Genomic DNA, 13,134 nt, shown 5'->3' on the forward strand with positions numbered 1-13,134 from the left:
GTGTTCACTCCCAGTCAATCTTACTTTTTTGCACTGTCACTATGTTGAAATGCCCCGTAGTTTGACCTTCTCCCCACCTAGTTATTATATATCATATTTGTATCACTTAAGTTACTTGTATATTATTTGTAAATCAAGAGACCCATTCCCCAATTATGTAACTGTATATTTTCAGCCTTCCGCCTGCCATGCTTTTTCAGTAAACAGTTAATTATTATTATTATTATTATTTACTATCACACACACACACACACACACACACACACACACACACACACACACACACACATCTGAAACCTAGACACGAAGTGGCAGGACCTGACATATCAGCGGCTCCAACAACACCAACAAGATGTTGGAAGTCTTATTGTCATGTTCAGGGTTGAAAATGAGCCCCATAAGCCGGAAGGCCTCCCGTTAGGGGTAGTGCGGTCACACCTCTCTGAATACTAAATCTTCTTTACTCAAGGAGGCAGACTGGTACACATTGTATTCGGCCACATTCACTTCAAGGTGAGGAGTTAGGTACCCATTCACAATTTGGGTGGACTGGGGGGTGTTGTCCCCACTCGGCTGCCACATCCCCGATCTTCAAGGAAATTACATTCCACATCTCCCACCTGTCACCACACAGAATACAGTCATCAGACAGCTTATGGTACAAAAGACTCCACCACAGACAGACTAAACTTGGCTGTACTGTCTTCCACATCACCACCACACCAGCCACCTCCCACTCCACTTCTTACCCGGATCTCGAACAAGTTTACACCGTACAATTGAAGGGTTGTTATGTGTTGACCAGCGGGGCACAGCAGACCTCTTTATTAAGCTTACCTGGCGTAGGTAAGCTATTGAACGAGTTCTTACTAATAACAGAGAGAGATCGAGCCAATATTCTTATCCCTCTCACACTTGTCTTAAAGTTAGTGTTGAGACCGACAGAGAAGAAATAAATGAATTGAAAAGGAGGAGAAAAGAGAAAGAGAGACTCATCAGACTTATATAAATATGTGAATAATTGTTGATAATATATACGTAGGAAGATAGAGAGATAAATATATAATAAGAGCGAAACCAAGATAGATTGAGAGAGAGGCCACAGCGCTATCATCAGAGCTCCTCTCCTCGTCTCGCTCTCTGCAGCATAATTTGACCTGACCTAACATGACCTGTTGCTTATAAAAACACATATATATCACCTGAGTTTCCAGCTAGGCTTTTATATGTATATTTTTTTTTTCTTTCGGGGGTCGAGATGGAGTTGTGCTCGGCGGGGAGTTTAGCCAGGGCGGGCCAGTCTGTGCCTGGCAGTCGTGGAGGGTAGACGTGTTGCTCCCGAGCCTCCGTGAGGCGGCGTCCGCAACTTCTGGGGAGTTTTCTTCCCGACCCTCGACGGACTTTGTAGTAGATGTAGTTATTACGGTGTCGTGTTACGCCGTTTATTGAGTAATGGTGTCCATTTCCTGTTCTCACTTAACTTCTACAACCCTGATGTATCTCAGTTTTGTGTACGATCTGAATAATAATAATAATAATGATACCTTAATGAAAAGTGACGGTTATTCTAGTACACTGAATGCAGCTTGAAACTCACCCACCCAAATATTGCCGCGAACAACATTTTAAGAAACAAACGCAAAACTTTCTCTCATAGATCTATTTACGACCGTGAACATCCTGACACCCTTAACTCAGAGGACGAAGACGTAGGGAAAAAGAAAGAGAGAAAGAAACTCGAATCGACAGGGTAGGGCAAGAGGGGCCTCCTACCACCTACTTGACGGGGGGGACATCATGATATTAGGTAAGTATACCATCCATCCGCCTCCGATTTCTTTGAGATGGGAAGATCACTGATGGTCCGAGATAAGGTGACCGTGATGAAGTAGAGCAGGGCGGCGCCGCGGTCATCGGTAATGTCGAGAAGTCGGTATTTTTCCTCTGCTTTTATTTATCTAATTTCTTCTTTATAAACCATGGCATTATTGGTGGTCTTAAGACAAATTAAAACACCTTAGCTGGTCTTATAAAAGGAGATGGTCTTATTTACGAGGTCTTTAAAGCACCTGGTCTTATGAGGTCTTAAAACAGCTGGTCTTATAAATTCTTTAAAATAGCTAATCTCGCAAAATCTTTTAATACAGCTGGTTTTATAAAAGGAGCTGGTCTTACTTACGAGATCTTTAAAGGAGCTGGTCTTACTTACAAGCCCTTACAACATTTGGTCTTAAAACAGCTGGTCCTAAAGCAAATGGTCTTAAACGCTGACCACAAAACAGATGGTTTTATGTCATATGGCCCTGAAGCAGCTGGTCTTAAACACTGACATTAAAACAGCTGGTTTTAAACACTGGTCTTAATATAACTGGGTTTAAACACTAGTCTTCAAACAGCTGGTCTAAACACTAGTCTTAAAGCAGCTGGTCTAAACACTAGTCTTAAAGCAGCTGGTCTAAACACTGGTCTTAAAACAGCTGGTCTAAACACTGGTCTTAAAACAGCTGGTCTAAACACTGGTCTTAAAACAGCTGGTCTAAACACTAGTCTTAAAACAGCTGGTCTAAACACTGGTCTTAAAACAACTGGACTTATATGGCCCCATAACAGCCGGTCTTATACTCGCATTTTATGGCCTCAAAACAGCTGGTCTTATATCACATGACCTCAAAACAGCTGGTCTTCTAAGTCCAAAATTCCCTAAGAACTCTGTGAGCTTATTATCAAGTTTACAACAAACTTATAATATAACAAAGTTGTTGAGGATAGTTGTACAGGCGAGATACATTACCGCCGACCAGCTGGTGAGTCAACGAGATAATTTATATATAACATTGCCTTCTGGAGCTCTGGTGACAGGAAAAATAACATCACAGAAATATGTAAAATTTTTGACAGGATCTAACCACTGGGCGTTAAACTCTGGCAACAAAATATAAATAATAATCACAGAATTATGTATAAAATTTAAACAGGAACGAATCATTGAACGTTATACAGTAAGTTAGGTACTCTGGTGTTATAAATACTGTATATATTTAGATGGTAAGCAGACTCATAAACACTGAACGTATACAGAAATATATTTGATACATCATGCTCGTTTCATGTCGTCGCCTGTGATATATTTCACTCGTAAAACAATTCTGAACAAATTTGTTTTATGGTGAGTTTGCTGTAAACTTACTAATAAGCTGACGAAGCTCTGGGGAAATTCTACCAACAGCTGGTGCTAATAAATCTGGTCTTAAAACAACTGATCTAAACAAAACAAAATAATCCGCATAAAAAATAACTGTTGAACATTATGACGTCATCCTCAGAAGAAAACATTGTACCTTATGACGTCATCCTCAGAAGTAAACATTGTACGTTATGACGTCATCAGTGTTCACCTCCAACACCAGCTACCGCCGTTGTTCTGTTTGACAACGGCATCGCCTACACCTGAGCCTTCCCTGCAGTTGTATCACCTGTCTAATTAGAATATCACTAAAACCTGTTGTCACTGATTTTTTTATGAGTGTAATCGCATAGTGTGTGTGTGTGTGTGTGTGTATGTATGTGTGTGACAGAGAGAGAGAGAGAGAGAGAGAGAGAGAGAGAGACATTCAGACACTTAAAGAGGTTAAAGGAGGCAGTAGTCTCGTGGAGGCGGACTGAGAGACACTTTATTTGGGCGAGAGATATAAAGGAGAAATAAAACGAAAAGTCTGTTTAGCGATAGTGATATCTGAGAGAGAGATATAGAGAGAAAGAGAGATAGACTGAGACTTCTCTTAGCGATCGCCATAGTCTGAGACAGTGTGTTAGAGATAGAGGAAGAGAAACCCGATTAGAGACAGAGAGAGAGAGAGAGAGATTATAAGAGTTTGATTAAGGGAGAGAGATGGAGACATTCAGAGACTGAGAGACAGAGAGAGGGAAGACTCAAAGTGACAGAATAGTCGTATTAGAGAAGGAGAGAGAGACAGCTTAAGAGATACTGAGACTCTCGAAACTGAACCAACAGGAGAGACAATGAGAGACTTATCAATAATAATAATAACCAAAATGTGTCAGTGATATTTTCAATTAGCATTCGCCTCTGTTTACTTTCTGTTAAATTCCGCGAGACTTTCCGTTGATTTCTGTTCATTTTTAATCCCGTCTGTTCGTCTGTGTGTCTCTAAAATAACTCAGGAATTGGTTAGTGGATTTACACCAAAGTTGGAAGGTTTTTGATAAACTTTTAGAGCAAATAACTTCAAAATTAACTTGAAATGTTAGCATGAAATTACAGAAAACGACAAGAGGAGACGAGAATCCAGCAGTCACTATTTTAAATTTACAGGAACATCGCCACTATCAAGGCAATGGTTCGCGCACACTGTTACTGTCTGTTATTTTATAGTTAACTCTCTTTGGGATTTTTTTTTAGGGGCGTATCTATTGTCTGATGGATTCTGTTCACTTTCTGTTGAATTCTGTCAGCACTATAAAAATACCTGTTAAATTCTGGTTAATTTAATTCCAATCACTTTATTTGATTTATTGTACAGATACTGTTTAATTCCGATCACATATGCTAGCTCGCTTTTTGTTTAAAATCGGTCTATTCTTGTCCAGTAATGTATATATCCAATTCTGTCAATTATGTCTGATTTCTATTAAAAAATATATTGAATGTAGTGCAATATCTTTTTAAATTTATCACGTTCTGTTCAATTTCATTTAAAATATCTGTTAAGTCTCGTTGAATTTCTCTTCAAAATCTGTCTCTTTCAATACAATTTTAGCTTAATAAATCTGTGGAATTCTACCAACTCCTCTTCAAAATCTGTCAATACCCGTTCAAAATATTTATACCTCTACTGTCATTTTGTCTTTCCAGTTCGCCTTAATTCCAATATTCAGAGAACCAATTAAACCCCCTCCCCTCTCCCCTCTCAATTCTCCCCACTTTTCACCTCTCCTCCCTCTCACTATCTATCTCGCTGACATCCCCCTCTCCCTACTCCCTACTTCTCACCTCTTCTCCCCCTCTCCCTACCTCTTTCACTCTCCTTCCCCCTTTCCTTACCTCTCTCACTCTCTTACTCTCTCTCCCTACCTCTCTCATTCTCCTTCCTCATTCTCCACTTCCACACCTCTTTCACTCTCCTCCCCACTCCCTAATTCTCTCACTCTCCCTCCCCACTTTCTAGCTTTCTCACTCTCTTCTCCCTCCCACTCACCCCTTCCCTGGTAATTGCTCTTGACGGAATACACTGTGTTGCGTATTTCTGTTTTTTTTTTATCGACGTTGCCTTTCGCCGCTCATCCGCGCTGAAACCAAACAAAATAAGAGGAACGCTCCGACGGATGGTACAAAGGAACGGTGGCGCAGTGGTTGTGAGCGCTCGAATGCCAACCCAGCGTCCTCCGGCTCGCATTTCTCCCCACCCCCCAGGGTACAGTGTCCGGCTGATGAATGTCGTTGTGTATTTGTGTACCTGTGTAATTTGTTTACTTGTGGAAGTTTTGTCCAATTTGTGATTTATATCTATTTATCTATCAATCTGTCTGTCTGCCTGTCTGTCTGTCTGTCTGTCTGTCTGTCTGTCTGGTTGTCTGTCTGTCTGTCTGTCTGTCTGTCTGGTTGTCTTCTCTCTCTGGTATAACCAAAACAAATAAATTCTTCTGAAATACATTTTTTTTTTCTTTTGACTGAATTTTTGTTTGTTTGTGCGTGAGGTAAATCACTTAGGCTTGGTAACACAAACATTGCACTCTCGTATATGTGTATGTGTGTGTGTGTATGTATGTGTGTGTGTGTGTGTGTGTGTGTGTGTGTGTGAACTAGTTACATTTCTGTTTGTATCTGTGTAAACTAAATTGGGTTCTTGTTAATGTGTCCTTGTGTGGTTTGGTTGAGTTGTTTCTGTATCTATATTTTTTGTTTGTTTGCTTAGACTAAATTGAATTGTTTGTGTTTTATTTCTTCTACTTGTTCTGTTCTCCTCCTGCTAAAGAAGAAGGTAAAAGACGGAAGAAGAAGAACAACAAGGAAGAACAAGGAAGGAGAATAAGAACAAGGACAACAACAATAACAACAAGAACAAGGATAATAACAAGAACAACAGCAACAATAAAAACAAGAAGAAAACGAACAAAGAAGACAACAAGAAAAATAAGAACAAGGACAACAGCAACAACAAAAAGAAAACGAACAAAGACAACAAAAACACATAGAATAGAGAAGAGGAAGGCACAGCACACATTAATCTGGTCAAGAGGTACAATAGCGGGCAGCGAACCACCTCCACCTCACAGTAATACCTTCACAAGAACTTGATTATGAACATTAGCCAAAATAATACCAGGATTTTATATTTTCTTGTTTTCTGTGCTTTTAGGAGTGCGAGGGAGAGATAAGAGGGAGAGATAAGAGGGAGAGGGAGAGACAGAGATATGAAGGAGAGACAGAGAATAAAAAAAGGAGGAAAAATGATAAGTTGACATATAAATAGAGAAATAAACACGTACATAATAAAAGATAAGAAATCATCGGACAAAACGAGGAAATGAGAGACTAAAAAGACAGACATACAGACAGATAGACAGACATACAAGAAGAGGGAGCGAGAGACAGACAGGCAGACAGACAAGAAGAGCAAACAAAACACAAACTCACACACACAAAAGAGCGAGAGAAACACACACACACACACACACACACACACAGACACACACACACACACACACACAGAGCCAGAGACAGAGAGACAGACAGAACATCCAAGAGGCAGCGAGAGACAGACAAAGAGACAGGCAGAGCACAACGCTAAACATCTGGCAGCAACAACTTAAGACTATCGTACCTTTGATAAGAGGATGTCGGACTCAAGGACTTAACCTTCTTCACGAGAGACGGGAAGATGTGTGACCCTGTATGTGCGTGATGACTGGTGATGTTGTTGTTATTGTTGTTATTATTATTACTGTTGTCACTATTATTGTTGTTGTTAGTTATTCTTATTGTTATTCCTATTACTGTTATTATTATTATTATTACAGGTGAATAGAACGACCACTGTTGTCTCTAACTAACTAACTAGCTCACTCTCTCACTCACTCACTCACTAACTAACTCACTAACTGAGTGTTCGTTTGTTTATTTGATTGTTGGGCACTATAAGGTCAAAGGTCAATGTCTCGGTGTAACTTTGACCTACTCGTTGTAATACAAGCGACTTAGGACGTTTAATACACTCGCTTCTCATTATCTTGTTATTCAAAACTTCGCAACACAAGATTATTCTGGGTCGGTGAGCTGAACCTGATTGGTTTTTTATCTGATTAAGCTTCCTAATTTATGTTTATTAAACTAAGCCGTTTTGTGTGTTATACCTAAGCTTAGACTTGTTATATCCGTCGGGTCGGGTCGGTCACTTATTCACCAATTGAATATTCTTCTATACCAGTGAGTTACAACCTACCAGCTCCACTTATTATGATCTTTTTACTAAGGATTAAACTAATACAAATCTTAGGAAATACATCCAGGTGTGACTTCAGTTCTATACTTTATTTTTTACGGGAATAGCCCACCCGGGCACAGGTCATCGACCCACGACGGGGCCTGGGGGCGAAAAAATAAGAGTGAAAATAAATGAAAAATAGAAAAGAAGATGCCGGAAAACCAGCTTTTTAAAGTGAGACAGATTGTATGAGTGAGGAAAGACAGAAGAAGTCAGAGCATTCAACAGTTTGGCTGTGTGAGGAAAGAAGGATGTACTGTAACGGGTTATTTTAGTGTGACCGACATCCACAGAGAAACCGTGGGCCAAGACGGCCAAGACGTGTCTTACGAGCCCATGGCCTTCCAGGCGGTACACAGAAGGCCAAATCCACCGAACATTGCCCGTTAAAGTATCTATAAAAGAGAGAGTAAATCCAAATTGAGGCGAAGAGAAAGGGAAGAAAGATTGTCAAATAAAAGAGGAGTTAATAAAACGAAATGCCTTTGATTCCACCCTATCTAACAGTTGGACAGAAGAAGAGCCACCCCAGAAATGAGAGCAGTACTCCAAGTTAGGACGAATGAATCCCTTATATACTTGAAGCAACTGCTCAGGAGCATATTTATTTTAGAATTTGGCAGAAGGATTGCGTCCTGAAATGTGATTGGTGGGAGACCATCTTATTAGGAGAGTATAATTGGTAAATATTGTGTTTTATTACTTTTGAATTTAACCAAGTTTCTACTTGTTTTACTTACTTACGAAGAATATCCCTCAATGACAGAAAATAATCCTTTACTGACAGAAAATATTCCTCACTGACACAGAATATCCCTCACTGAGAGAAAATATCCCTCACTGACAGAAATATCCCTCTCTGACAGACAATATCCCCCACTGACAGACAATATCCCTCACTGACAGAAAATATCAATCACTGACAGACAATATCCCTCACTGACAGAAATATCCCTCTCTGACAGACAATATCCCCCACTGACAGAAAATATCCCTCACTAACAGACAATATCCCTCACTGACAGAAAATATCCCTCACTGACAGAAAATATCCCTCTCTGACAGACAATATCCCCCCACTGACAGAAAATATCCCTCACTAACAGACAATATCCCTCACTGACAGAAAATATCCCTCACTGACAGACAATATCTCTCACTGTCACAAAATATCCCTCGCTGACAGACAATATCCCTCACTGACAGACAACATCCCTCACTGTCACAAAATATCCCTCGCTGACAGACAATATCCCTCACTGACAGACAATATCCCTCACTGACAGACAATATCTCTCACTCTGATGTAATATGACCCCACTTAGTCTCCACGTGTTGCCATTACCAAGTTCAATAATGCAATGACTTTCCAAACTCATTACACCTCAATTAACATTAAATCATGCCTTTTGTTATTTTACTTTGGTATAATTTCGTTCCCTTTCAGTTCGTTCGTAATGATCTTATGGATAACTTTGACCTATAATTTCTTATTTGTTCGTTCATTTTCTTCTGGTTGGGAACGATAATAAGGATTCATTTGACCTCTTGAACTCATTACACATAAAATACATGAGGTTATTATTATTATTTTTTTTTATTTCATTCATTTTTCTTTTTGTTTAGTGCGACAATATGAATTACACTGAGCCACATTAATAACCAGCTGGAAGGACATTAACAAAACATCAGAATAACACTTAGTAAACATAATACCTTCCTGACACACACACACACAAAAAAAATCACGAGTATGTATTCAACACTTAAATGAATTTTCTAGGAAGAGTAAAATGTCATTCAGGCGATATTAAACGAAAGAGCTACCTTTTACCTTTTCCAATTTCCCGACCGTTGCCACGACATAATTCTATTTTCTCCGAACCCTATTTTCCAGCGTCAAGGTTTCACACTCTTGAGAGGAGGAGGAGAATAGGGCTCCCCTCCAGAAAAAAAAATGGAGAGGAAAGTTTCTAGCTTACACACACTCTCTTGACATTTTCTATTAGTGCACCAAAGAAGAACTTGGTTTGAGAAGAGGCCAGCGTCACCTGACAAGTTCTTTTACTCGCCGGGGTATTGTGTATTTTTCTCCCTCCTCGTCCTCTCTCCTCCCACTGTCCGGCTGTCCGTTCGTCCCTCCCGCCCATCCATCTCTCTTTCCTTCCTCGCTTCTTCCTTCCCTTCCCCGTCTCTCCTTCCCACTATCCTTCCCTTCGTCCCTTCCCTCTCCTACCTTTACCCCTCCTTCCTGCCCCCCCCTTCATGTCTTCCTCCCTGCCTCTCCCCCTTCCTCTTTCCATCCCTCAGTAGGTCACCTGGCTAATAACCTCAACACACCTCACTATTATTCACCTGGTACAGATCTGTAACTGAGAATGAAAGAAATACACTCCACTTACGGTACAACATGACTCTTATAATGCATTTAATTTGTCTAAGTAACTCTTCCCCGTAACCAGAGATGAGAGGACGGCTGTAATTACGGTAGAGTGTCGGTGTAATTCTGCCGTCATTTTTTTTTTTTTTTTTACTGTCGTTAAGGCGAACCGTTACCGTGAGAGGATGGTTAGGAAACTAGTGACACTGTATCTTCTCATCGCTTGAACCGTAACAATGGCAGCACTTGGTAAATGCTGTCTCGATTTGTATCAAAGGTTTATCATGTGGACTTTGGTTATACGTCGATCAAACCTGCTGTATTTGGTGCAAATCCGTGGACCCGTTCTCGAGTGATTCTGGGGACGGACAGACAAACAGACAGGCAGACAGACAGACAGACAGGACCAAAAACAATACCATGACCCACAGTTACGAATAGGTTAACAGTGATAATAGTACAGTATCTCCTGCCCTCACACAGTCCACAATGACAAGCCTAGGGAACGTATAGCAGGCGAACGTTTGCCCGCCTTCTGCTTGTAGTAGCGTTCGCTTAGGGCGCACACACACACACATACACACACACACACACACACACACACACACACACACACAGCTTTCTCCTCCAGCTTCATACTGTCATCACCACCATCACCATCACCACCACCACACCACCAAAACCACACCATCTACATCAACTCCACCACACCAAATCTAGGTCGCATCGTACCTATACTCCACACCACTAACACCCCTACACTTCACACACCACCACACACCACCACACCACCCCATCACTACCACCACCATTACCTCCAGGCTGTAGGAAAGTTTACGTGGCTTTTAACCTAAGACTGGAGTATATTGGTTATTTTCACCCGCGTGGGGCTCTGTTATGGTACCCGAGGGAGACGAATACGACTGAGAGGAACTGCATTGCCAGGAATACACACCCTCCTATCTCTCATTTCTGACGGCAAGATTATTATTTTTCTCCGTATATTGGATAGACTGATTGATGAGGGGATGTCTGCTGCTTCCTATCTAGTTGAGGATAGAACAAAGATTAGTTGATTGATTGATTGATGGATAGATAGAGATGGATGGTGTGTATTGAGGTTAGTGTTAAGTGAGGGTTCAGTTTAAGGGAAATAGTCGTTCGTTATACTCACTCCTGGAATAAATACATGCATTCATACATATATCACATGCGTACGTAAAAGCATTCATACATAAATGAATAAGTACATAAAAGCTTTCATTCATACATAGATGCCAAGAAATACGTTACACAAAGCGCGAAAATTAATATACATACAAACAGGTGTGTATGTGTACGTAACGTTTCGTTCTTGCAGAGTAATACATACCACTTACAGTGAAACCTCCATATAACGACCGTCTCTCTCCATATAACCTGTGAGATTATATGGAGATACAAATATACAAACACACCAACAAACATAGATACACTCTTACATACGTACATATATATATATACACACATACAAGCTTATATACAGTACACGTATAAACACACACACACACACACGTCCAACCCTCCGCACACACAAGCCCACTCACCTCCCCCCCCACACACACACACGCCCCCCTACCCCCCACCCCCTCTCCTCACACACAATTCTCCTCGTCTGGGGTGACAGATATAGGTCGCCGCCGCTCTTATATACTACAGGAAAGGACGTCGCCTGTAGACTGTAGAGGAGCCCAGGCAGTCAAGGGAACCACAACACAAACAGACAATTTAATAAACAATCTTCAATCTAATAGTAATCTCTCATACGGCCCGAGTACACTGAACATTAGCTGTCAGAGTCCATCGAGTACTAGATTTTACCTGTGATGATCCCTCGAGTACAGTATCTTAGCTGTGAGAGACATTTGAGTACTAAATTTGAGCTATGAGATCTTTGAGTACCAGTTTTAGCTGAGAGAGACCTTTGAGTACTATTTTTGAGCTGTAAGAGACCTCTGAGTACTAAGTTTGAGCTGTGAGATCTTTGAGTACTAATTTTAGCTGTGAGAAACCTTTGAGTACTATATTAAAACTGTGAGAAACTTTTGAGTACTAGATTTGAGCTGTGAGAGACCTTTGAGTACAAGGTTTGAGCTGTGAGAGACCTTTGAATACAAGGTTTGAGCTGTGAGAGACCTTTGAGTACTAGAGCTATGGGTCTCATATATTGCTGGTATTTAAGTGATTCGAGTCTCTCCCTGCCACCAGCCTTTTCTCTCTCTCTCCTCATTACACCATTTAGGTTCCTCTTAATTTACTACCATTACCTCTCGTTCATTTGTATACAACAACAGGGCAATGATAACAATAACAAGAAGAACAATAACAAAAACAGCAACAACAACAATAATGATAATAATAATAATAATAATAATAATAATAATAATAATAATAATAATAATATTATCATTTCTATACACCAAGAACACAATAATAACAATAACAACAACAACAATAATAACAATAATAATAAGAACAATAACAACAACAATTATAATAATAACAATACCACTAACAACAACAACAACAACAACAATAATGGCCGCTCTCTCCCACCCTATATAATTGGAAATAGAGAAAGCATTATAGGACAAAGGCTACATAAATAGATTAGTCGACAGGGAGATGAAACAGGTATAAAAGTCCCAATCACACGTAGTTCCCTCTTAACCAACTCTTCAGGTGTGACGTAATTACCTCTCAAACACCTGTGTAATTTATTCCATCGTGGGTTGTTCAGTGCACTCGAGAGCGTTACTATTTCAGGATTATAGGTAATATAATTTTCATATGCAGATTATAGATGATGTCAAAGTCATTAAAAAAATAAAAAATATTATCACGTTAAGGTTTTTAGAACTAATTTTACTTTCATCTTCCTCGCTTTAAATAGTCCAAAGTCATTTTACTTATTAAGAGATTTTTAGACATAAATTTTTAACTCACTCTAAAGCTGTTAGTGTTTTTCATTATTCTTGTAGATTTAATTCAATATTCACGTTTTCAACTCCGTCAAAGTCTTGGTAACTTGACTGATTTTTTCATTCAGAATTTTTTTTTAACAATTTTTAAGTTAGATGAGACAGATATTTTCTTTTTTAGATTATTTTTTTACAACCAGTTACTTTGTGGCCATAAGGTTATTCTCATTGGTGTATTACGGCAATTATATATTTTTTTATTTTTTTTCCTCCTCTGTATTTTTGGATCACA

General features: G+C 39.8%; 1 protein-coding gene across 1 annotated transcript in view; it reads left to right on the forward strand.

Moving 5' to 3' along the window:
• Window positions 1-1,314: 1,314 nt before the first annotated feature.
• LOC121857816 overlaps window positions 1,315-13,134 on the forward strand; it is a 74,053-nt gene continuing 62,233 nt past the window's right edge. Inside the window, exon 1 of the mRNA XM_042354069.1 lies at window positions 1,315-1,807. Coding sequence (XP_042210003.1) covers window positions 1,798-1,807 — 10 coding nt within the window. The 5' untranslated portion in view covers window positions 1,315-1,797. The remainder of the gene's footprint in view (window positions 1,808-13,134) is intronic.

Source organism: Homarus americanus, unplaced genomic scaffold (assembly GCF_018991925.1).
Source record: "Homarus americanus isolate GMGI-L3 unplaced genomic scaffold, GMGI_Hamer_2.0 scaffold13846, whole genome shotgun sequence".
Classification (NCBI taxonomy): domain Eukaryota; kingdom Metazoa; phylum Arthropoda; class Malacostraca; order Decapoda; family Nephropidae; genus Homarus; species Homarus americanus.